At 33.0% G+C, this 26,222-nt stretch overlaps 2 protein-coding genes across 6 annotated transcripts; one reads left to right on the plus strand and one right to left on the minus strand.

The window, feature by feature from the left end:
- Positions 1-988: 988 nt before the first annotated feature.
- Positions 989-18,788, minus strand: LOC130447158 (calpain-D-like). Of its 2 annotated transcripts, XM_056783842.1 has the most exons (14): positions 18,443-18,788; positions 17,778-18,384; positions 15,734-16,131; positions 13,928-14,137; positions 9,504-9,589; positions 9,075-9,443; positions 8,605-9,003; positions 4,636-4,838; positions 4,370-4,572; positions 4,136-4,311; positions 3,311-3,591; positions 2,612-2,841; positions 1,750-1,978; positions 989-1,616 (listed from the first exon to the last, which is right to left on the minus strand). In XM_056783842.1, the coding sequence occupies exons 1-14, from the start codon at positions 18,640-18,642 to the stop codon at positions 1,371-1,373; spliced, it is 3,837 nt and encodes a 1,278-aa protein (XP_056639820.1). In that variant the 5' UTR covers positions 18,643-18,788; the 3' UTR covers positions 989-1,370. The 2 variants fall into 2 exon arrangements, with proteins under 2 accessions (XP_056639820.1, XP_056639821.1); XM_056783843.1 differs by lacking the exons at positions 17,778-18,384; positions 18,443-18,788 and adding an exon at positions 16,190-16,501 and having other exon boundaries at positions 1,025-1,616.
- Positions 18,789-19,978: 1,190 nt separating this feature from the next.
- On the plus strand, positions 19,979-24,391 carry LOC130447159 (zinc finger protein 761-like). Of its 4 annotated transcripts, none has more exons than XM_056783845.1 (5): positions 19,979-20,228; positions 20,386-20,518; positions 20,692-20,956; positions 23,811-23,990; positions 24,049-24,391. In XM_056783845.1, exons 1-5 carry the CDS (start codon positions 20,115-20,117, stop codon positions 24,311-24,313), a joined length of 957 nt encoding a protein of 318 aa, XP_056639823.1. In that variant the 5' UTR covers positions 19,979-20,114; the 3' UTR covers positions 24,314-24,391. The 4 variants fall into 4 exon arrangements, with proteins under 4 accessions (XP_056639823.1, XP_056639824.1, XP_056639825.1 ...); XM_056783846.1 differs by having other exon boundaries at positions 19,986-20,228; positions 20,671-20,956; positions 23,871-23,990; XM_056783847.1 differs by having other exon boundaries at positions 19,987-20,228; positions 23,871-23,990.
- Positions 24,392-26,222: the final 1,831 nt, after the last annotated feature.

Below are 26,222 nucleotides of genomic sequence, written 5' to 3' on the forward strand. Positions count from 1 at the left end.
CTGTAATTTATTGAAAAATGTCACTTGATACAAAAATTTACATTGACATGGTGTGTCTCTCTGAAGAAGACAACTTCGTATTAAAAACGTTCGTCCAACAGTGTAATTGTGAGTATTAGTACAGTGTACTCAATATGAATATCATCAACAGTTTCATAAAGTCCAAATCAATTACTTCCTTATGCCTTTTTAGGCATCAGATTTGTAATCTATGTGTCCCCTTCCATGTCCATTTCCTCTAAAGTTTTTTTCACTTTCTTTTTTGTATCTTTGTCTATATATTGTCTTCACTTCATCTAATTTCCTCTAGGTCAACCCATTGTCTTCTTAGTACCTATTGTTTTCTTTGTCAAGTTATCTTCTTGGTATTCGTTGGGTTCAATCCGTTATCTTATTTGTCATTTGATTTTCTTTTTGTTATCCATCATGTTCTTGGTCAATCCTTTTATTATCCATCGTCTTCTTGGTATTTATTATATATTTTGTTAAGCACTTCTCTTCCTTGTCAATCCATTGCTTTCTTAGTCATGGCAAGTATTTTTGGTTATCTTAGTTGTGAATCTATTGTCTTATATATCAATACATTTTCTTCTTGGCGATTCTGTTGCCTTCTTTGTCAATTTATTGTCCTCTTAGTCATTTCATGTTCTTCTTGGTCAATTCTTTGTCTTGTTTGTCAATTCATTATCTTTTTTGCTATGTCCTTGCTTTACCTGACCATTTATTGTGGGTTTATTCTCGTACCATTTAAACAGCGCTTATTTTTTCCTTTTTTTTTGATATTTATATCTTTGTTTCTGATTTTTTCTCATTTTCTATTTATCCAGTGAACAAATGTTTCATTTTCACACTTCAATCACAATCAATTGAATACTAGGCGTTTATAAATATTCTTACCAATTTCTGTCAGGGATAATAGACATACAGATAATGTTAAGGAAGGAGGATTATTAATTGTTATTGAAAGGTTTCATAATAAATTCGATTGTTGGTTTGTTTAATTCAATTTATTCAATCACCTGAAACGATATAAATTCTGAAATAGCAAAAAAAAACAATTTCTCTAACTACTCGATTTACTAAAAAATATTTTAAAAAATCGTGTCTTCTATACATAACCTTAAAAATAACGAAAATATCTCAAAATACTGATCTTCCGGACAAATTCTGATTCTGGATTAAAACTAACTTCCAAAATAATATCGATTAGGTCCAACAATCGGCATAATTTCCAAAAAAAAAACATTCTTTTATCACCGTGTAATTGAAACGAAAACAAATTCAGTTCCTAACACCTCTTCGTGAACTTTTTACCCTTTTTAGTTTTTCTATAAACAAATGATCTATTTCAATATATACTAATAAACGATTCAAAACAAACGAGGCGAATGTAGACCGGTCGTTTGATGATCTAATTCGGGATCGTGACTGGATCCTGTAGGACCCCAATCGTGTAATCCGTGAGAATTGGCTAATCGATGCGTTAAACGGTGCGCTATCGAAAAACCCCCGCTACCTTCGAGTTGAGTTAAAACTATAATCACTTGACGAGTTAACGGCGGTACTGAATCGACTGTTTTTAGAGTACCCCTCGTAGATACGACGTTATAACTTTCCTGGAAAATATTTGAAAAAACAAATTTAAATACAAAAAATATGAGGTTTGATAGTTTTTTTATCCACAAATTTTCAAAAAATTATATATTGGAAATATGGTTATTTCTTAGATAAATTTTCTTAATTACTTACTTGACAATCACATTTGACGTGTATCCATTTATTTTCGTGGCGATTTTCCACCATAACAACTAGACCTGCCCATCCTTTGGTCAAATAATACGCCGTCATTCCTTCTCGGCCTTCGTGTCGTTGACCTCTAGCTAATGTAAGAGATATTATTGCATCGGCCAAAATATAATTAGGCGGTCGGATATTTTCTGCTAACAATTTTTTAGAACTGTGTATGGCCAAGACATATCTGAAAAAAAAAATGAGGGTTTCCAAAAGACACAAACCAACATCAACAGATATAAAACGGACACCAAGAAATACATCAACAAACATAACAGACACAAACAAACATAAATGTATATCAAGATAGATCAACAGACACAAAAAAAAACACCAACAAATGGAAAATGGACACAGACAAATATAAAACGGATATGAAAGACACAAATAGATGTCAATAAACATAAAAAGAAATGACAGCAAGTACAGATGGACACCAAGAAACCATCAACAGTCATCAATCAACGTCAACAGACACAAACGCGTCACCATCGGACATATACGGATACGAAATGAACTTAACAGACACAAATGGATACCAAAATATACAAATAGCGTCCTATGATCACCCACAAACACAAATGGACTCCCAATAGAGATAGAGGACACCAAAAGACATAGTAATACACCAACAGATGTAACCGAACATGAATAGATTCGATTAAATATGAACAGACACAAAAAGACCCCAATAGACTTTCTTTATCAATTTCTAAGAAGTAAAATGTCAATTTTTTTAATGGTAAGTACCATCAATGAAAATATGCGGTAGATTTGACAATTATTCGAATGGGATATTGAAATGTTCAGGAATATTTACCTAGGATAGGCTGATACATCTTCTAAACCCGTATGCCAATGATTAAAAGCCAATGGAACGACTACGTATTCTCCGGCCTCCAACATTTTATTACAACCTACGAATCCTCTTACTTGACGTTTACTGTGCTCCACCAAACTTCCTATTGTCGATTCGGTCCTCGCTCTGAATAGAACAATGCACAAATCCAATTGAGATCGTTGGGATTTTTCGGATTTTCTTTGACCCTCCTAAAAATACAAAGTTACGTAAGGACCAATCGTTACGATATTGGTATAATTTCGTATCTATTGGTGTCATTTTATGTCTGTTGGTATCTGTTTGTATCTTTTTATGTAATTTTTGGTCTGTTGGTATCATTTTCTATCTATTGGTGTCTCTTTATGTCTGTTGGTGTCATTTTGTACCAATAGACATAAAACTGATACCAACAAATATAAAAAGAATACCGACAGATATAAAGAGGATGCCAACAGATGTAAATGGACACCTAGAGACATACATTGACACTAAAAGACATAGAAACGGATACCAACAGAAATGAAAAGGATACCAACAGATATAAATAGACACCAAATGACATAAAACGGTCACAAAAGGAATTTACAATATCATCGGTCGTTTTAACCATTAGGCTCTGTCCCGTCGAGCGTCTACCACTCTGTATATTGGAATGAATGATATTTAATTACAACTCACCTGAAATAATGTAAAATCTACTTCGGTAGGTTCTAAAATAGTAAGAAATATACAAGATAAATGTTGTTGGCTAGCTAATGGTGGCAGTATACCGGTCAAACGTACTTCGTTCCATCCGTTTCTCGCCTTACATATATCGATACAATCGAAATATTTTAAAACGTCCATAAAAGCAATCCAAAAAGTACCGTCCTCAGATCCATCTGGCATTAATTCCGATCGTAATTCTTTGGTCCACAAAGGACAATCGTCGGACCAATCACCTTTCCATACGAAATGTCCTGAATCAGAACAAAAAATTTAAATGTGTGAAGTGAAACTAATTTAATCGAAGCTAATGTAAACCTAACCTAATACAAGTTAAATTAACCTAACCTAATACTAATGTAAACCTGAACTTAACTTTATCTAATCGAAGCTTAAGTGAAACTAATTTAATCGAAGCTAATGTAAACCTAACCTAACAGGTGTTGAAGTTAACGTAACCTAATCTAATACTAATTTAAACCTGAACTTATTTTGATCTAATCGAAACTAAAGTAAAACTATCATAATTTGAGCTAAAGTAAACCTAACTTAATAGAAATTGTAATAAACCTAACCTAACATTATCTAAAGTAAACCTAATCTAATCGAAGCTGAAATGAACCTAATTTTATCGAAGCTAATGTAAGCTTAACCTATTCAAAGCTAAAATAACTTAACCTAATCTTATTTAAAATGAGCCTAACCTATTCGAAACTAATGTAAATCTAATCTAATAAAAGTTGAATGAATAAAGCAAATTTAATGTTTCACATTATATATAAATGAATTGGTACCAACCCCAAGGGTTCCTCAATTTGAGCAACCTGGAACCGTTGATATCTCTTACGTCTAACAGAGAATACGCGTGCCTCGGTCTCAATCCTTTAGAATGGTATTCGAGTTCATCAACTTTCATATTACCACCTCCGCAAGAAGCTCCCATTAAAAATAGAGCCTGTCTCGACGAGAGTAATCTACAAAAATTTTTCCAAGAAAAAAAAACAGGAATCAGTAAGAAAAAAACGAACTTACTGCGCCCAAATCAGATCCACGTCCAATTCCTCTTCGGCCGGTACCGGTATGGATGAAGCTTGAAGGGGGATGCTTTCACAAGGTGCTCCGGTTAATGTTGCCAGACCTTCGATCGCCCGTCCGGAAACTAAAGCTTCGTAACAACCGTGTATTTTAGCTACCGCTTTTTCTATCAAGGGGACCCAAAGTTGCTTCCGTTTAGCCTGTTAATGAATAAATTTCGAATTAAATCGTATGAGGATAGGTTAGGATATAATAAACTTTACCTGTGAGTAAAATAAATGTCCCCTTTTATCACAAGGAAAATAATCGTCGACTAAAACCGTTACCCAATGTCCGTCTTTACATAACCTAACTTGATATACACCTTGCGGACAGAATTCCCTGGTTATTAGAACTGCTCTTACCAAATCCTCTCGTTCGGCTAGTACTGCAAGAGCGCTCAATAACCAGCAATTGCCCAATACTCCTACAATATCAAATAAATATAAAATACACTGTTATAATAAGTATGAATTAGTTTATGATCGAATTTTAACAGTGTAATATGATTTTAATTTAATTAACAGCTTAATTGTTCTAAATAATTTCTTTTCAGGCATTTTTATATAAATTACAGTCAGTTTTTTTATTACTAATTTGACAGAAAATTTTTTTTGAACAAAGTATGGGATGAGATGTCAAACTTTATCAACATTGAATTTTGTTTTTGGATTCTCCATGAAAATCTTCGCTTAGACAAGAACAAGTATCAAATTTGGATTGAACCAATTTAAAAAAAAATAATTAGTCTTCAAGAAAATCTCTATTTAGACCAAAAATATAACATAAGATGTCAAATTTTGACAATAGTATACACGGTTCTTCAATAAAAATTGAGTTTTGCTTTTGGAAAAAGCACCTTTTCTATATTTCTTTGAAATATATGGAAAAAAAATGTGAAATTGAATTAAAATCTCTGCTTAGGTCAACAGTTATTGAATTTGGATTGAACTGAAGGATTTCTCAAAAAAATTTAATTTTGCTTATGGAAAAAGCACTTTTTTTCTTTTTTGGAAGGATATGGAAAAAATTGTATCACCAATTTTTAAAAAAAATTATTATTCTCCATTAAAATCTTTGCTTAGTCCAAAAATATAAAATCAGATATCAAATTTTGATAGTACCGTACAGGGTTCTTCAAAAAGGTTGCATTTTGCTAATGGAACGTTTACTTTAGTGGAAATGTATGGAAAAAATTGTATAATGATTTTTAAGAAAAATTCAGATATTTTTCTGGTAAATCACCTTTTAACCAAAAAATAACATTATATCTTATATTTGGATCCTAGTAAACGGGGCCCTTTAATGAAGTTTGAATTTTCCTCATGGAAAAAGGGCGTTTATTTTTGTTGGAAATATATGAAAAAAAAAACAACCGATTGGACTAGAATTTACCATCATATATAAAATTTTGTCAGTAGTATACAAGGGGTTCTTCGAAAATTTTTGAATATCACTATGATTTTTGGCAAAATAGTCTGAATAATAAAAACATTCTTCTTGGTCAAAAATACCATATTAGATAAATACTGCCATCAGTATTTACGGGGGTCGTGAAAAAAGATGAATTTTGTTTATAAAAAAAGTAGTTTTATCTTTATTAGAAACATATGGAAAAAAATTTATAACTACACGGGGTGTTATCAAAAACGAAAGATCGAGAAAAAATTGAAAAAATTTTTGGGAAAAGATCAAAGCGACAAAGAAATGCAACCCTAGTGTTTTAAGGGTAGAAAAACGAATCAAAATAAAGCGAAAGAATTTTTTAGGAAATTCCGAAGCGGCGAAGAAATGCAACCCTCATATATTAAGGGTAGAAAAACTGATCAAAAAAGAAATAATTTTGGAGAAAAGACTCAATAAAACGAAGAAATGCAACCCTCATATATTAAGGGTAGAAAAACTGATCAAAAAAGAAATAATTTTGGAGAAAAGACTCAATAAAACGAAGAAATGCAACCCTCATATATTAAGGGTAGAAAAACTGATCAAAAAAGAAAAAATTTTGGAGAAAAGACTCAATAAAACGAAGAAATGCAACCCTCATATATTAAGGGTAGAAAAACTGATCAAAAAAGAAATAATTTTGGAGAAAAGACTCAATAAAACGAAGAAATGCAACCCTCATATATTAAGGGTAGAAAAACTGATCAAAAAAGAAATAATTTTGGAGAAAAGACTCAATAAAACGAAGAAATGCAACCCTCATATATTAAGGGTAGAAAAACTGATCAAAAAAGAAATAATTTTGGAGAAAAGACTCAATAAAACGAAGAAATGCAACCCTCATATATTAAGGGTAGAAAAACTGATCAAAAAAGAAAAAATTTTGGAGAAAAGACTCAATAAAACGAAGAAATGCAACCCTCATGTATTAAGGGTAGAAAAACTGATCAAAAAAGAAATAATTTTGGAGAAAAGACTCAATAAAACGAAGAAATGCAACCCTCATATATTAAGGGTAGAAAAACTGATCAAAAAAGAAATAATTTTGGAGAAAAGACTCAATAAAACGAAGAAATGCAACCCTCATATATTAAGGGTAGAAAAACTGATCAAAAAAGAAATAATTTTGGAGAAAAGACTCAATAAAACGAAGAAATGCAACCCTCATATATTAAGGGTAGAAAAACTGATCAAAAAAGAAATAATTTTGGAGAAAAGACTCAATAAAACGAAGAAATGCAACCCTCATATATTAAGGGTAGAAAAACTGATCAAAAAAGAAATAATTTTGGAGAAAAGACTCAATAAAACGAAGAAATGCAACCCTCATATATTAAGGGTAGAAAAACTGATCAAAAAAGAAATAATTTTGGAGAAAAGACTCAATAAAACGAAGAAATGCAACCCTCATATATTAAGGGTAGAAAAACTGATCAAAAAAGAAATAATTTTGGAGAAAAGACTCAATAAAACGAAGAAATGCAACCCTCATATATTAAGGGTAGAAAAACTGATCAAAAAAGAAATAATTTTGGAGAAAAGACTCAATAAAACGAAGAAATGCAACCCTCATATATTAAGGGTAGAAAAACTGATCAAAAAAGAAATAATTTTGGAGAAAAGACTCAATAAAACGAAGAAATGCAACCCTCATATATTAAGGGTAGAAAAACTGATCAAAAAAGAAAAAATTTTGGAGAAAAGACTCAATAAAACGAAGAAATGCAACCCTCATGTATTAAGGGTAGAAAAACTGATCAAAAAAGAAATAATTTTGGAGAAAAGACTCAATAAAACGAAGAAATGCAACCCTCATATATTAAGGGTAGAAAAACTGATCAAAAAAGAAATAATTTTGGAGAAAAGACTCAATAAAACGAAGAAATGCAACCCTCATATATTAAGGGTAGAAAAACTGATCAAAAAAGAAATAATTTTGGAGAAAAGACTCAATAAAACGAAGAAATGCAACCCTCATATATTAAGGGTAGAAAAACTGATCAAAAAAGAAATAATTTTGGAGAAAAGACTCAATAAAACGAAGAAATGCAACCCTCATATATTAAGGGTAGAAAAACTGATCAAAAAAGAAATAATTTTGGAGAAAAGACTCAATAAAACGAAGAAATGCAACCCTCATATATTAAGGGTAGAAAAACTGATCAAAAAAGAAATAATTTTGGAGAAAAGACTCAATAAAACGAAGAAATGCAACCCTCATATATTAAGGGTAGAAAAACTGATCAAAAAAGAAATAATTTTGGAGAAAAGACTCAATAAAACGAAGAAATGCAACCCTCATATATTAAGGGTAGAAAAACTGATCAAAAAAGAAATAATTTTGGAGAAAAGACTCAATAAAACGAAGAAATGCAACCCTCATATATTAAGGGTAGAAAAACTGATCAAAAAAGAAATAATTTTGGAGAAAAGACTCAATAAAACGAAGAAATGCAACCCTCATATATTAAGGGTAGAAAAACTGATCAAAAAAGAAAAAATTTTGGAGAAAAGACTCAATAAAACGAAGAAATGCAACCCTCATGTATTAAGGGTAGAAAAACTGATCAAAAAAGAAATAATTTTGGAGAAAAGACTCAATAAAACGAAGAAATGCAACCCTCATATATTAAGGGTAGAAAAACTGATCAATAAAGAAATAATTTTGGAGAAAAGACTCAATAAAACGAAGAAACTCAATCTGTAAGGGTAGAAGACACAAGGTTTGAGTAAATCGTTGTTTATACCTTGAGATATATCCGAAGGTTGCGGTTTTCTGAATACCGCCCACGCAAGTTCTTTATCCTCATCGACGACTATATCCCTCAATCGTTTCCATTTAACGACGTGAGAATCTTTTATTTCCGACGTTTTCATTTCGGCCGGATTATAATAAAGGCTACAAGGCATAGGCGGAAAATCCTCGTCCAGATAACTTTGTTTTTTCAATTTACAATATTTCACTATGTAATTCCAATGTTTATTACTCATTTCCTGTTGGGTCAATCTCGGCGGTTCCTTCGGATGAGACGATCTCACGTCCTCCCTCATCCTTTGACACATATCACAGATTACGTATGATTTGGTGTTTTCGAACGTACAAACAAGACACTGCCACGGTTGATAAGGCCCTGAGGTGATCGAATCTGAAAATTACAAAAACAAAAAAAAATCAAATAACGAAAAATAAATGAAAATAAACAGTTTTGGTATTTACTTTGATCTAAATCCGTTAGTAAATTCACTCTACTCTTCTCCGGTTTGGTAATCGATACGTTCCTCGTGTTCGGTACTTTGGAAATCGGGCTGGTTTTGGAAAGGTTCTTTTTCGATCTGACGTGACGTGGCGACGCGTCCAAACAATATTTTTCCGTTTTACAAACTTTGCATATCGAGGAATTCAATGAATTCTTTAATGTACATTTCGAACAAGACCAAAATTCTCCTTTCTTCAATGTCATGTCGTGATTCAAAGATATGGATCTCAATTTGGAACCGTAACAAGCTTCGCATACGAGGGAACGTTCGCTATTGACCAAAGTACATTTTTTACAAGTCCATTTTTGTTCCTCGATAACGTCGTTACCTGGAATTCGTTAATAAAATAGAATCGATCACAAATTGTTTTGTTATAATTCCAACGCACCCGGTATTATTTGTAAATCGTCATCTAAATCCTGATCGAGCGTAGCAATGGGAACCTGCAATTTTGATTCGCTCCTATTTACGGCCCTAAAATATACAAAATAATTAGAATCATTGTAAAACACGATAATTTGGCGTTTTCGGTATCGATAAATCCATTTATCGAGGTCCCGGATATCGGAAATTAGTACTACCAGTTTTATAAAACAATGCATCGGTTGACTTCCAGTTCAACGTTGCTAAAGTAAATCTAACTCTACATACCGAAGCTAAAGTATACCTAACATAACATAATAGAAGCTCAAGTAAACCTAACCTAATCTAAATTGAAGCATAAATAAACTTAACCTCATCGAAGTCGAAATAAACCTAATCTAACCCAATAGAAACTAAAGTGACCCAACTTAATTGAAACCAAAGTTAACCTAACCTAAATTAATCGCAGTTTGAGTCAATTTAACATAACCTAATAGAAACTGAAGTAAACCGAATCTAAAGCAATCCTAACCTAACATAATCGGGGTTATATTAAACTTAATCTGAGTTGATTCGATCGAAACTAAAGTTAATGTAACATAAACGAAGTTACAGTAAACTTGATCTAACTTAAGTGAAGCCTAAAGTAAACTTACATACTTACATACTCTAAACTAAAGTAAACCTAACCTAATCTAAATTGAAGCCGAAATAAACCTAATTTAACCCAATAGAAACTAAAGTGACCCAACTTAATTGAAACCAAAGTTAACCTAACCTAATTTAATCGGAGTTTGAGTAAATTTAAAATAACCTAATAGAAACTGAAGTAAACCGAATCTAAAGCAATCCTAACCTAACATAATCGGGGTTATATTAAACTTAATCTGAGTTGATTCGATCGAAACTAAAGTTAATGTAACATAAACGAAGTTACAGTAAACTTGATCTAACTTAAGTGAAGCCTAAAGTAAACTTACATACTTACATACTCTAAACTAAAGTAAACCTAACCTAATCTAAATTGAAGCCGAAATAAACCTAATTTAACCCAATAGAAACTAAAGTGACCCAACTTAATTGAAACCAAAGTTAACCTAACCTAATTTAATCGGAGTTTGAGTAAATTTAAAATAACCTAATAGAAACTGAAGTAAACCGAATCTAAAGCAATCCTAACCTAACATAATCGGGGTTATATTAAACTTAATCTGAGTTGATTCGATCGAAACTAAAGTTAATGTAACATAAACGAAGTTACAGTAAACTTGATCTAACTTAAGTGAAGCCTAAAGTAAACTTACATACTTACATACTCTAAACTAAAGTAAACCTAACCTAATCTAAATTGAAGCCGAAATAAACCTAATTTAACCCAATAGAAACTAAAGTGACCCAACTTAATTGAAACCAAAGTTAACCTAACCTAATTTAATCGGAGTTTGAGTAAATTTAAAATAACCTAATAGAAACTGAAGTAAACCGAATCTAAAGCAATCCTAACCTAACATAATCGGGGTTATATTAAACTTAATCTGAGTTGATTCGATCGAAACTAAAGTTAATGTAACATAAACGAAGTTACAGTAAACTTGATCTAACTTAAGTGAAGCCTAAAGTAAACTTACATACTTACATACTCTAAACTAAAGTAAACCTAACCTAATCTAAATTGAAGCCGAAATAAACCTAATTTAACCCAATAGAAACTAAAGTGACCCAACTTAATTGAAACCAAAGTTAACCTAACCTAATTTAATCGGAGTTTGAGTAAATTTAAAATAACCTAATAGAAACTGAAGTAAACCGAATCTAAAGCAATCCTAACCTAACATAATCGGGGTTATATTAAACTTAATCTGAGTTGATTCGATCGAAACTAAAGTTAATGTAACATAAACGAAGTTACAGTAAACTTGATCTAACTTAAGTGAAGCCTAAAGTAAACTTACATACTTACATACTCTAAACTAAAGTAAACCTAACCTAATCTAAATTGAAGCCGAAATAAACCTAATTTAACCCAATAGAAACTAAAGTGACCCAACTTAATTGAAACCAAAGTTAACCTAACCTAATTTAATCGGAGTTTGAGTAAATTTAAAATAACCTAATAGAAACTGAAGTAAACCGAATCTAAAGCAATCCTAACCTAACATAATCGGGGTTATATTAAACTTAATCTGAGTTGATTCGATCGAAACTAAAGTTAATGTAACATAAACGAAGTTACAGTAAACTTGATCTAACTTAAGTGAAGCCTAAAGTAAACTTACATACTTACATACTCTAAACTAAAGTAAACCTAACCTAATCTAAATTGAAGCCGAAATAAACCTAATTTAACCCAATAGAAACTAAAGTGACCCAACTTAATTGAAACCAAAGTTAACCTAACCTAATTTAATCGGAGTTTGAGTAAATTTAAAATAACCTAATAGAAACTGAAGTAAACCGAATCTAAAGCAATCCTAACCTAACATAATCGGGGTTATATTAAACTTAATCTGAGTTGATTCGATCGAAACTAAAGTTAATGTAACATAAACGAAGTTACAGTAAACTTGATCTAACTTAAGTGAAGCCTAAAGTAAACTTACATACTTACATACTCTAAACTAAAGTAAACCTAACCTAATCTAAATTGAAGCCGAAATAAACCTAATTTAACCCAATAGAAACTAAAGTGACCCAACTTAATTGAAACCAAAGTTAACCTAACCTAATTTAATCGGAGTTTGAGTAAATTTAACATAACCTAATAGAAGCTGAAGTAAACCGAATCTAAAGCAATCCTAACCTAACATAATCGGGGTTATATTAAACTTAATCTGAGTTGATTCGATCGAAACTAAAGTTAATGTAACATAAACGAAGTTACAGTAAACTTGATCTAACTTAAGTGAAGCCTAAAGTAAACTTACATACTTACATACTCTAAACTAAAGTAAACCTAACCTAATCTAAATTGAAGCCGAAATAAACCTAATTTAACCCAATAGAAACTAAAGTGACCCAACTTAATTGAAACCAAAGTTAACCTAACCTAATTTAATCGGAGTTTGAGTAAATTTAACATAACCTAATAGAAGCTGAAGTAAACCGAATCTAAAGCAATCCTAACCTAACATAATCGGGGTTATATTAAACTTAATCTGAGTTGATTCGATCGAAACTAAAGTTAATGTAACATAAACGAAGTTACAGTAAACTTGATCTAACTTAAGTGAAGCCTAAAGTAAACTTACATACTTACATACTCTAAACTAAAGTAAACCTAACCTAATCTAAATTGAAGCCGAAATAAACCTAATTTAACCCAATAGAAACTAAAGTGACCCAACTTAATTGAAACCAAAGTTAACCTAACCTAAATTAATCGCAGTTTGAGTCAATTTAACATAACCTAATAGAAACTGAAGTAAACCGAATCTAAAGCAATCCTAACCTAACATAATCGGGGTTATATTAAACTTAATCTGAGTTGATTCGATCGAAACTAAAGTTAATGTAACATAAACGAAGTTACAGTAAACTTGATCTAACTTAAGTGAAGCCTAAAGTAAACTTACATACTCTAAACTAAAGTAAACCTAACCTAATCGTAGCTAAAGCACACCTAACCTGATCGAAGCTATAGTATATTTATTCGAAGGTATAGTGAACTTAATATAATTCAATGGAAGCCAATGTAATCTAATCTAATCGGAGCTAAAGTTAACGTAATATAACCTAATCTGAAGTAAACTTAACCTAATCGAAGCTATAGTAAAACTAACCCCGATATGCTCAACATTATCAAAAGACAGTTCCCAATTCAAATTTAAATTATTGTTGAATAAATAACAAAGTGAATAATACATATTTTCGACTTTATACCCCCCTCGTATCCGAAAAGTAGACCCCCCAAATGAAAACCTTGCATTGAATTGAAAAAATCGGTTTAAAAAGAGATTAAATTATTGATAAAACCGGAAATGTCAATTTCCGACATCTGGGACTTCGATAAATGGATTCTAAAGCCTGGAAAACGCAAAATTAACGTGTTTTTATTATTATCCTACACCGGATAGATGCAGAAGTATATCCGAAGATTAATTTAATGGAGAGCAAGAAATTTCTTCATCCACCAATAGACGTAACGCATGTTTTGGTTAATAATAAATAAATTTATAAGAATTTCGGAAAATATTAAAACCTTCCAAGCGAAATTATCTAGAAATTTCGAATGTTCGGTCTGTAAGGATGAGGAAGCATCTAGAATGTTCGACCAAGTTCTAGAACATCGAGTTTTCGATATAAAGACACTGCAACGTTGCCAAAACGGTCATTTCCATTCGGATAATAACGTCAATATAGATTAACGTTATTTAAATGATTTTATACTAATTTAAGAAAAAATCGAATTGAATTTTCGATACGGTAAAAAAAATAAAAAATTCGACTCACATATGAGAAGAACTGCATAAATTAACATCTTCCGTAACGGTAACCGTACAAGGTTGGTTTAAAGACGGCGGCGTTTTCAAACTTTTGCAAATATCGCATTTATTAACGCTGAAACCGTTATAAGCGAAAGAACATTGCCTGCAAGTCCATCTCCTTTCGTTCAATACCCAACTCGATTTGGACGTATTGGAATCTTTCATAAGTTGAATTCTGGAATGTTGAACAAACCAAATTCCGTAAATAAAATAATGAGATTTCAAATTTAATAATTCGTGGAAACCATAAAGTGAATTCGAATAATTAGTATACAGGGTGATTACAGAAAAGTCCATAATCATAAACGCGTAACACAATTTGATTTTAAATATATTAAAATACCGAGGGAATTTTTATTTCTGATTATAAACTCCCGGACGAAATTAAAATAATCGCAAGTCACATTGAATTAATAATGAAAACCTACAAATTAGTCGAATATGACATTAACATAACCTCAATTTTTTTCCGTAAAAGTTTGTTTTTGTTGTGAAAGCATAAATAAAACTCCAAATTGGAAAAAAAGGAGAATAAATGAATATGGGTCAAACCTAATACCCTCCTCTACATCTTATCACTAAATTCAAACGTCACGGCACGCTGAATATCAAATAATCAACAAAACCTTGCCAGACATTCTCCCAATCTTCAACAGCGACCTCTATGAGTTGTGATTGGAAACAGACTTTGAATCCACTCGAAATAGTCCCATAGGATTCAAATCCGGACTGTTAGGTGGCACTCTATTATCATGTAAGTATCCAATTAAGCCCGACAAACGAAGCTCGACGTACGAGCAAATTCCTCGCCAAAATATTTTAGAGCCACCACCTAAAGGCGCTTTAGGAGATATATTACAGCTGTAAAAACTTTTTCCTTGCTTTCGCCAGACACGCTCGCGTCCATCCGGACAAACTCCATCTCAGAAAAGAATCAAATTCTGATGTAATCTTTTTTTTGGCTGATCTTCTGTTGCTTCGTGTAAACGTGCTCTAGCAGTGCGAAACGATATATCGATATTAATTTCTTATTTCTCAGACCTTCTGATATGTTTATGCTCCTAAATGTTCTTGATTTTAAGGTTCCTTTTGATTTAAAATCAGTTTCTTTCTGCGACTGATGCTGGAATTATGTTTTTCTAACAAACCAGTAACTTGAATATCCTTCATTCAGGCGAAACGACGCTCGCACTGCCTCTTCCATCGACATATTTCCGACGCGCGTTTCGATAACCAAGTTATCGTCTTCAGAGACTGAAGGTAAACAGTTTATCAGTCTCTGAAGACTTTTTTGATCAAAAGCGCTGTCATCACGTCTCTCAACAGCCTTCTGGCAATGCGGGCTCGACAGAGATGGATGGAGACGCCTGGCATGAGATAAAGACATCACTTCCACACCATAAGCATCACGGATGATCCGGAGTGCCGCCGAAGGACGAAACTGCAGACCACGTTATCTGTGAGTGTCCTGTGATTTAAACAATTGGGCGATCCCCACAACCTGCCTAAGAACATCAAAGGGTTCAAGCCAAAGCGCCTGATCGGCTTCTCAAAAGACTTTGGTGACGTCAAGTGGTCCCGTGGTGCGTTAATTTTGTCCAGGAGTTTATTAAACCCGCTAATTACGGACAAGTATCCATGTCGGCGGTATCGTGGGTCCGTACTTTAATGACGGGCTAAAGTTATCCGGAAATTTTATGACAGATACGAAAATAAACAACGTTGCCAAATTACAACAGATTACACGTGTTTGGGTGTATTCAATACTTACAGTTTATCGTGTTTGTCGGTGTCGAAGTCCATGTTTCTCTTCTGGGCGTTAATGATGCTGTGATTTTCGTAAAAATGCGGATCTTTATCTGGTTCCGAAATACCTATGTACGTATAAAGAGTATCTTGTGCCTTAGAAGTAGTATCACATAATATGCTTCGTGTATTGTAATTTCTACCGATATTTAAATTATCGAATGAATGGGACGATTGAATATCCGTCATCGAAGTGCTAGATTTTGGAAAATTGCTCAACGGAAAATTACCCTCTATACTTCTTCGGTTTAAATTTGGAATAATGTGAGAATTTTGAGCGGTCGGTAGTTCGGATAGAGATCGTCTATATAACGGTTTATACGGTTCTGTATGTAAAGATTCGTTATCGGCCCAATTGTCCACCTAAATATTATAAAAACTATTTATATTTTATATAATACGTTGATTTTATAAAAACTACCATTCAAAAGTATCCATTCGATAATGGCGATGCTTTTTATTTGAATCACTAGAATTTGGCGTAGATCAAAGCAGCACAAAGAATACTCTTAATAAAGTACTAGAATTAAAAAATGATCGCGCCAAAATCAATGCAATAGAAAATTAATTGATTAAAAAAAAATATGGTAGTTTAGGATTGATTTCTCGATAACTAGAAAACCAAGAAAAATGAAAATAATTATCAGAAAACACAAGGAATTTGTATTTGGCATATAAGGAATGGTTTCTAATCGATCCAAAAAAGAAATTTCAAAATATCGTCGTCCTTTCGTGTTTTAGGTAAATGAAATCAAAAAATCATACAATTTCAATGAATTTTTACTGAGATATCAAGAAACAATTATAGGAAAAAAGAAAAATGAGAACTTATATTAGTTTCAGGATTTTAAATATTCGCGTGAACGCAGACGAATGAAGTTTTTAAATTTTATTATTAAACAGTAAAACAACCAATCAAAATTTATATAAAAATGTTGTTTTTCTTAAGTAATCATCAAACTAACATAAACAAAAAACGTTTTTAACGTAATTAGATCATAATTGTTTTAAACCTAACCTAACATTTAGGTTAGGTTAGATTCCATTGCCCGACTACCCCGCAAATGCTTTGCTGCATTACAACCACCTCCTAAATTCCGACGTTGTTTCTTTCAGATGACGGCATTCAAGTCGCCAATGGGGCGATGGAATTCTCCAACAAAGGTTCAATTAAGATTAAGATAGATAAAGTTAGGTCAGTACCTATAGGTTAGGTTCCACCCCTAGAAGTTGTAAGACGTTAAATGGTTCAAATATTTCCTTCCTTTCTGAGCCTCTAGGACGAGAAAGTACGAACGAAGCAAACAAACAGCTAACTGCTCCCACCGTCGCGGCTTCTTGTCTTCTATTAACGATTCCGGTGACATTTAGGGGAGTAGAAGTTGGAATATTTAATGGGTAGGTCTTATTTTAAAGTAAATTCTAAATTGCGTGGTAACGCCGTAAGTCTAAAGGCGTCCTACACCTCCACGAATGCTTTGTTGCATTTCAACCACCCCGAATATTCTGGCGGCGTCTCTTTCAGATGACGGCGTTCAACTATGACCTCAGGTCGCTAATGGGGCAATAGAATTCCCAAAAAAAGACGTCCAATACTCCCAAGAATGACTAGTCGCATTTTAGTTACCCTCTTAAATTCTGGAGGCGACTTTAAAGAGAGTGAAAATCCAGTTGGGATTGTTTTCTTTAACTAAAAATTAGCTTTGGCAAACATTTTGGGAAAAATTGGTAGGTTCATCTTTTCATATATGAACTACAAACGAAATAAAGCCAGCTCTAGTTTTCATGCATTTCCTATGATGCTTTGAGGTTAAAAACAAAAATTACATCAATCTCATGAATAGTCCTTGATAAAACTAAAATAATAGAATGATTTTACACATAAAGCGAGTCAAGCACTTGTATGACATAAATATACAAGTTTCATCAACATACGCTAGCAAAAACTGTGTGGTTTGTTAAAAAACACTTTCTACTATGTGCATATTTTGGACAAAAGCTAAAGTTACCTTGATAATAACACTCGGTTTAACGTTGCTATTTAAATCTGGTGAATATGGTGATTCACAAGCTTCGCAAGCCGTAAAATCAGCACTATTTAACAATGTACACTGTTTGCAAGTCCATGTACCGGTGGGTGCTAAATTTTTAACTGTCCACATATAACTAGCAGGGGGATAACAAACATTATTTATACCACTAGCGGTAGTTCTTATATCTTTCTTTTGACCATCTAATATGGAATCACAAGTCTGTTGGGCTACTGAACAGCTCAAACTTTTTATTAGCGAAAGGGATTTATTTCTCTGGCATTTACATACAAGTGGCTTATCATAACTTAAAATATCAAGATTTCTGTATTTATCCATGAGTGCTAAAGAACAGATCTTGCATGGGGATTCGGAATTATTCATGATTTTTAAACGCGAATTACAGATTAAACATTTGCACCCTATCGTTAAAAAATATGTATTACAAACTTTGCAATGTGTATTGAATGATAAGGAGGGTAAACTGAAGCACTTTTTTAAATAGCTGAATTTTAATGATGATCTACTTAAGGGTGATGAAGTTAGTAGGACTTTATAATCATCTAGAGTAGTAGTATTCAGAGAACTGAAAAAAATTGACCTAAAAATATTGATCTTTCATGACAAACAACAGTGCAACTTACCTTGGAATATAATCCTTGGTTTGCAGCTTTAAACGTTTAATTACAGTACAATTCGAACCGTTATTGAAATTTGGGATAGAACTGGATTCATTGAAATGTTGTCTTGATGTACCGCATCGGATACATTTTATTCTTTCAGTCGGATTGATTAAACTACAGATCGTACAATGCCACTGTAGAACCGATGCGATTGCTCCCATTTTATATTGTACATGGCTGAAAGACCCATTAATATGGCAAACAATTATCAGATTTTCCTGTTTCCACTCAAACAGCTGATATTTTGTCAATATTTTGAAAATTTAACAAAAGCTGTGACGAAATGTCGATATAAACAACTTATAATGCGCATGTCAAAATTGAAACCAATATCACAGAATACGAACAACATCAGAAGAAACACTAAGGGTGTATTCCACTAAGCGTTCACAGCGCCAGAAATATCCTTTTGGGCGTTCCACATAGCGACTACGATCGTTGTGGTCGCGGCGAGAGCGTCACTCATGACGTCATGACTAACGTTCTCGACGACCCTTGCCATGAGGTGGGTCGAAGTGAGCGTTGAAAGAATTAACGGAATTTTCAAAACTCAAAAATATTGCAGCCATGAAAATATATTTCATTATTTGATGCGTTATGGGATATTATAAGTACTTTTGACGCACCACAAAATTGTTTATTATCGCCGCAGAAAATATTTCGATTTTACGTTAATCTAAATCAGTTAAGCACTCCACTAAATAATTCAATAGCTTTCAAATTGTGACATAACCTCTTAAAGCTTTTGCTTTTATTTTTTCTGTTTTGTCATTCGTTTATATTTATCTCAATGCTCAAAATGTGCACAAATAACAATTCAACAATATCGACAAAACAATTTTTTACAATACCGAAACCATAGAGTTGATATTGAAGATAGAGAGAATGGCGTGTGAGTAGTATTGTATTATTGGAAGAGAGATAGAAAGCATCGGTTTACCGCTCTCTATCTCTTTCTACACCATAAAGGATGAATATAACGTATTTTGGTTTCAATATGCTCCTTCTCTATTTTCTAATGGTACAATTCTACTTCTCTATCTTTAATAATATTATTTCCATGCTGGAAACTAACTTTTCAGTAAGGCGCAATTTTAAAATTAGGCTTAAACTTTACATTAAACTCTGATTTAAAAAAAATAAACAAAGCCGGTCACGTTTAAATCGAAGTTTGTCGGTAAACGCCTTCTATAAAACATGAAGAAATCTATATCTGTGGTTTAAATTGACGTTTGAGGTTTAAACTTCGTTTATAAAATTGAGCCTGTCAAAAACACAACCATGAATACAAAAAAATGGAAATTGAATTAATTTTTTGCCAGCGCACGTAGAATATTCCAAATTACACGTTATCACGAAGTCTCTATATTGCGATCCTGTAGATTTATGTTTAATTTATAAGTCTTGCAAAGATCGTGACGTTTTTATGGTGGTCTCGGAAAAAAAATTACGATGATTATTGGAACGTACCCAATTTTTAGATTATGTTGTCACTCTGCACAGAAAAATGTTCTGTGTAATATTATGTAGCATTTGTTATTGTTTTTATATATCGTAAAAAATAGTTATCGGTGCGGTTTTACTATTAATATTAAATTATACTATTTCATTAAAAATTTTTTTTGTTATAAAAATGACCTGTATGGTATTTATAAATTCCAAAGTCAAGTTATTTAATGTGGAAAGTAACGATGGCAAAACAAATTATAAAGTTGATGAAGATTTTGTGAAGAAGGATGATGATAAGGTATTTATGGAAACTATTTTATCTTGTTAAAGTTATACTTTTTCAATTCATCTTTAAACTTGAAAATTTTTTTAAAATGCTAATTTTATTAAATATACTGAACCTTACAATGTCTTTATCATTAACGTCGGTTCAATATAAACTTGTCCCTTTCCAGAAACTGGAGGAAGGTATGCAGGAATCGACACATAGAACTCCAACACCAAAATTATTAACCCATACACATTCCGTGCCTTATAACGAAAATTTTGAAGTAAAATTAGCCGAGAAGGAACGTTTAAGATGTTTAAGTGAGTCTCTTCATTTATAATCGTGATTTCAAGTAGTATAAGCAGGTTAATTTTACAATAATGATTAGAAATAAAAAACATTTTATTCTCATTCAGTAATAACTTGAGTTTTATTCTCTATATCGTTTTACGTGTTTAATGTATTATATTAGACAGAGGTAGTGCTTTCCCAGGCTTGGTATCAGATACCAGTGAGATACAGAAAATATTTAAAAGAAGAAAAAAGAAAGGGCACAATTGGACTAGAAGGAAAGGCGCCAAATCTGTTCCCAGATATAGTAGATCAACGTCCCGGAAAAGACAAACATCCTTTTCAACAATCAGTCCTTTAAGTCACACATCACTTACAAACTCCCGCCGGGGCAGATCTAGTACAAGAAGAACATCTTCTGCCACGTCATCGACTGTTAGAGAAAGATTATCATCAAGATGGACAAGGTAAGTGATATTATGTAAAGTAAGAAAAGGTGTAAAGTGAACCTGGTCCGGACAATTTCGAAAAAATCAGCCCGCCATCTATTGGAAAGAAACAGCAAATGTAATGCTGCCTAGTATAGCCACTCAGTCACCTACATTGCGTCACATGGCACAAGAAGAAGAAGTATAATATATTGTCAAAATCAGCTGATGCCCAATGAAAAATGGCCACCTTGGGGTAAACCAATAATTTTCCCATAAGATTTTATGTGGTTTGTGAAGTTATTTTTGGATTTTAGACCTTATTATTTCCAGATTTATTTTGAAATGGTTTCTTAAAGAGCTGCTACTTGAAGCGGTACGAAAATTTTTTTTTTTAAAAAATAAGCAAAAATTAACACAGGTACATACGAAAAAGTCGATTGTTTACCCCACGGCCGTCATTTTGACGTAGATCACCTGTTTGCTTAGATTGCTTGATTGTAATTAAGATAGACATTGTTCAATTGGTTATATTATTCTTCTTTTATTTCTAACTTGTCCTTTACACATATGATTACACAGTTATTGAATATTATATACTACGGTTGATTAATCTACGAGATTATTCAATAGAGAATCAAATCGATTATAAAAAAAAAGCGAAACAGGAGGGATTTTAGATAAATATTCATATTTATAAATCCCCAGGTATCTACAGGGTGGAGGAATGTTAAAAGATAAGAATACCATACAAAAAATCAAAATAATTATTAATGGTGGAGTTTAAAAGAAAGTTGGGGATCAAAGGTACCAATAGAAATAGAAAAATGGCTGTAATTGTGATTGTGTTGCTTTGTATGGGCAAGCCTGATGAAGATGTAGGTGTTTGGGTCAAACAACTACACAGATCATATTTGTTAGCGGTTATAAACCTTCTGAATAGACAGTTGGAGAGGACTCCATGTTAGATTCCTCTGAATGGTGCTGTTTATTAGTAGAGATCAGCTTATAATCTACTCGATGTTTGCCTTCAAGCTTGGTGAAGATCCAGATGTAGAGATCTTCAGATTAGACACCTGCAAATGGAAAATAAGGCTACAGTAGACTTTACTGGCTATTAACCAGAGGGAAGATCCTCAGGTCAGACATCTGGGAATGGTATTAAGATGAGGCTGCCCTAGACTTTGTTTTTGATTGTTAATTCATTAAAAAACAGCTGAGGAGCTACAGTATTGTTTGATATTTGTTTACAAGCTTGGCGAAGATGCGGCTAAAGAGTTCTTCGGGTAAGACACCTGCAAATGGAAGATAAGGCGGTGAACATGCAACTGGAGAGGTCTTCAGATCAAGCATCTGTGAACTCTACTAAGATGAGGTTACCATAGACTTTGAATTTGAGAATGGATCTATTTAGATGTAATTGATATTTATCAACAAGCTTGGTGAACATGTAACTGGAGATGTCTTCAGATCAGATATCTGAGTTTGGTAGTAAGATGAGGCTACCATAGACTCTTAAACTCAACCAATATGTAGCTGTAGAGGTACCTGCAAATGGTTTCTGTACATTAGTGAGAAGAGCATACAGGAGTACTCGTTTGTCAACAAGCTTGGTAGGGATGCAGCTTGATAGATCTTCAAAAGGTGAAGCCACTGTAGACTTTGTATTTGACTGTAAACCTGGTGAATTTGCAGTTGGAGAAGTTTTCATGACAGATACCTGCAAATAAACCAGTTCAGTAGTGATATGAGGCTAAAGTGGACTTGCAAGTCCAGTGAAGATGTATATGGCTGTAGACCTGGTGAACATGCAGCTGGCGAGGTCTTCAGGTCAGATATTAGCGAATAGTAGTAAGATTAGGCTACCATAGACTTTGGGTGTGACTGTAAACATGTAGTTGGAGATATTTTTCTGGCAGACACATGCAAATAAACCAGTTAAGTAGTGAAATGAGGCTATAGCAGATTGGTGTTAATTTGAAGATGCGGCTGGAGAGGGTTTTAAATCGTAAGGCTGCTGTAGGTAATGTAGATGGTTGTAAACCTGGTGAACATGCATCTGGAGAGGTTTTTTTGGGCAGATACATGCAAATGAAGAACCAGTTCAGTAGTGAGATGAGGCTAAAGTGGACTTGGTGTTAATTTGCAAGTCTAGTGAAGATGTGTATGGTTGGAGAGGTCTTTAAATCGTAAGGCTACCGTAGACATTGTATATGGCTGTAAACCTGGTGAAGATACAGCTGGAGACGTTTCCAGATCAATTATCAGCAAAAGGTAGTAAAATGAGGCTACCATAGATTTTGGGTTTGACTGTAAATCCGGTAAACATTTAGTGGAGAGGTTTTTATGACAGACACCTGGAAATGAACCAGTTCGGTAGTGAGATTATGCTATAGTGGACTTGGTAGGTAATTTGCAAGATTGGTAAAGACGTGGCTGGAGTTAATCAGAAGTTTACGAGTTTTTATGTCAGACATTTATGAAGATCCTGTTTGATATGGAGATTAGACTACCGTGTAACCTGGTATTTGATTGTACGCTATTGAAAAGAAGATCAAAGAGATGATTCGTAATATTATGGAATTGTAAGAGGACATCTATTGTGATTGTTTGGTTCCATTTAAGATGAGTCTTTCTGGAAGTGATTAAGTACAAAGGATATAGATGAGTTTGTTAAGTAGTGCGGTGTAGTCGTTCCAGTGGTAATGATTGACTGTATAAGTATGCAGTTATTGATTATTCAGGAGTTCTAATTGTGGCCTAGAATTATTATCTGGTATACAAGGAGGGTAGTAGTGAATATTTACGATGTTGTATATGGGAAATGGAGGATTTATATAACGAATGTTGTAAGATATTAACGAATAAGTTTGTTTTTTTTTATTGATCGTAGGTCTGTGAGTAGGATACACGAAGAAGAAAACAAATATATGTCTAATCTTTTGCATTGCAGTATTGAGGAGTGTAACATAGAATTTGACGACGTAGACAGTATGAATGAACATAATATCGAAGAACATAAAATAAAGCCGAATTATTATTGTTACGAATGTAAAGAAGTGTACACATCGGCGTGAGTGGAAATACGAAATTAATCAAATTTTTTGGTACATTTATTTGTAATTTTTCAGGAAACTATTGAGTTTACACAACGAAGATCATTACACCTCTTCTGTTTTTTGTCTCATGTGCGGTATAGAACAAAGTAACACCAGAGAACTGCAAAAACATTTAGACGAACACATGATATATTCCGTACCTTGCAAATATTGTGATAAATCGTTTCTTTCGAAAAGTATCCGGGAAAAACACGTGGAAAACTGTCATAAGGTACGACGTAAAAGATTGATTTTTCGAGATAAGCTTATATTAGATAAAATAGAAAAAGATTATTAGGGTAACAACTTTTTTGGTGAACAAATTAGTTGTTTTCGATTATTACTCTTCATTTTAATTAATAAAATTTGAAACGTTCATTTGTTGATTTTATTTCAGTGCTATTTAACCGAACGGAATGGAATATATGTAAACACACTGTATATTTAATTTTATCTCTTAACATTATCGCCACACTAATTTATTAGTTATTGCCCGCGATTCTAGTTTTCGTTTTCGTATAAAAAATGCGGAAAGTCCATTATTCGAGTCGTTTTTGTTAATAACGAGGTTAAGGTGATGGAAAGTGGAAAAAAAGCGCGTTAGTTGATTATCCGAGGTTCGTTCGTTAAATATTTTGAGTTAGGGAGATTCTATTCGAAACTGAGCGTCCGCGAAGGTTCGAAAATTCTATTAGACACAAAAAAGATGGTTTCGAGGGGTAAAAAATAACAATGAGATAGTAAGTTCATTATTCAGAGACTATTAGGCACGAAAAAGACGTTTCGAGAGGTAACGAAAATAGAAAAAAAGCGAAAAGTCCATTATTCGAGTCGTTTTTGTTAATAACGTGGTTAAGGTGAGGGAAAGTGGAAAAAAAGCGCGTTAGTTGATTATACGAGGTTCGTTCGTTGAATATTTTGAATTAGGGAGATTCTATTCAAAACTGAGCGTCCGCGAAGGTTCGAAAATTCTATTAGACACAAAAAAGATGGTTTCGAGGGGTAAAAAATAATAATGAGATAGTAAGTTCATTATTCAGAGACTATTAGGCACGAAAAAGACGTTTCGAGAGGTAACGAAAATAGAAAAAAAGCGAAAAGTCCATTATTCGAGTCGTTTTTGTTAATAACGTGGTTAAGGTGAGGGAAAGTGGAAAAAAAGCGCGTTAGTTGATTATACGAGGTTCGTTAGTTGAATATTTTGAATTAGGGAGATTCTATTCAAAACTGAGCGTCCGCGAAGGTTCGAAAATTCTATTAGACACAAAAAAGATGGTTTCGAGGGGTAAAAAATAACAATGAGATAGTAAGTTCATTATTCAGAGACTATTAGGCACGAAAAAGACGTTTCGAGAGGTAACGAAAATAGAAAAAAAGCGAAAAGTCCATTATTCGAGTCGTTTTTGTTAATAACGTGGTTAAGGTGAGGGAAAGTGGAAAAAAAGCGCGTTAGTTGATTATACGAGGTTCGTTCGTTGAATATTTTGAATTAGGGAGATTCTATTCAAAACTGAGCGTCCGCGAAGGTTCGAAAATTCTATTAGACACAAAAAAGATGGTTTCGAGGGGTAAAAAATAATAATGAAATAGTAAGTTCATTATTCAGAGACTATTAGGCACGAAAAAGACGTTTCGAGAGGTAACGAAAATAGAAAAAACGCGAAAAGTCCATTATTCGAGTCGTTTTTGTTAATAACGTGGTTAAGGTGAGGGAAAGTGGAAAAAAAGCGCGTTAGTTGATTATACGAGGTTCGTTCGTTGAATATTTTGAATTAGGGAGATTCTATTCAAAACTGAGCGTCCGCGAAGGTTCGAAAATTCTATTAGACACAAAAAAGATGGTTTCGAGGGGTAAAAAATAATAATGAAATAGTAAGTTCATTATTCAGAGACTATTAGGCACGAAAAAGACGTTTCGAGAGGTAACGAAAATAGAAAAAACGCGAAAAGTCCATTATTCGAGTCGTTTTTGTTAATAACGTGATTGACATACCAAAAATAATTGGACTAAAGGCACATCCGTTCATTATACGAGGTGTGTTCGTTAAATAAATGAAGTTTAGAAGATATATTCAAAACTGGAGCGTTCGCAAATGTTTGAAAAAACGAAATGTTTTATTAGACAGAAAAAAGATGGTTTCTAGACTAAGTCTATTATTCAGAGTAAATTTTGAAAATTCGAAATGTTCTTTTAGACTAAAGAAAGG

This window comes from Diorhabda sublineata, chromosome 7 (genome assembly GCF_026230105.1).
Source record: "Diorhabda sublineata isolate icDioSubl1.1 chromosome 7, icDioSubl1.1, whole genome shotgun sequence".
Taxonomy (NCBI): Eukaryota; Metazoa; Arthropoda; class Insecta; order Coleoptera; family Chrysomelidae; genus Diorhabda; species Diorhabda sublineata.

Bases quoted from the DNA above. Each gene is read 5' to 3' on its own strand.
- LOC130447158 (XM_056783842.1), bottom strand. From the start codon at position 18,642: ATGGGAGCAATCGCATCGGTTCTACAGTGGCATTGTACGATCTGTAGT. The intron at 3,592-4,135 runs GTTGGTACCAAT...GTTCTGATTCAG, and splicing joins CAAATTGAGGAACCCTTGGG to GACATTTCGTATGGAAAGGT. The intron at 2,842-3,310 runs GTGAGTTGTAAT...TTGTATTTTTAG, and splicing joins TAGATTTTACATTATTTCAG to GAGGGTCAAAGAAAATCCGA.
- LOC130447159 (XM_056783844.1), top strand. From the start codon at position 20,115: ATGACCTGTATGGTATTTATAAATTCCAAAGTCAAGTTATTTAATGTG. The intron at 20,229-20,385 runs GTATTTATGGAA...GTCCCTTTCCAG, and splicing joins TGAAGAAGGATGATGATAAG to AAACTGGAGGAAGGTATGCA. The intron at 20,519-20,670 runs GTGAGTCTCTTC...GTATTATATTAG, and splicing joins GGAACGTTTAAGATGTTTAA to ACAGAGGTAGTGCTTTCCCA.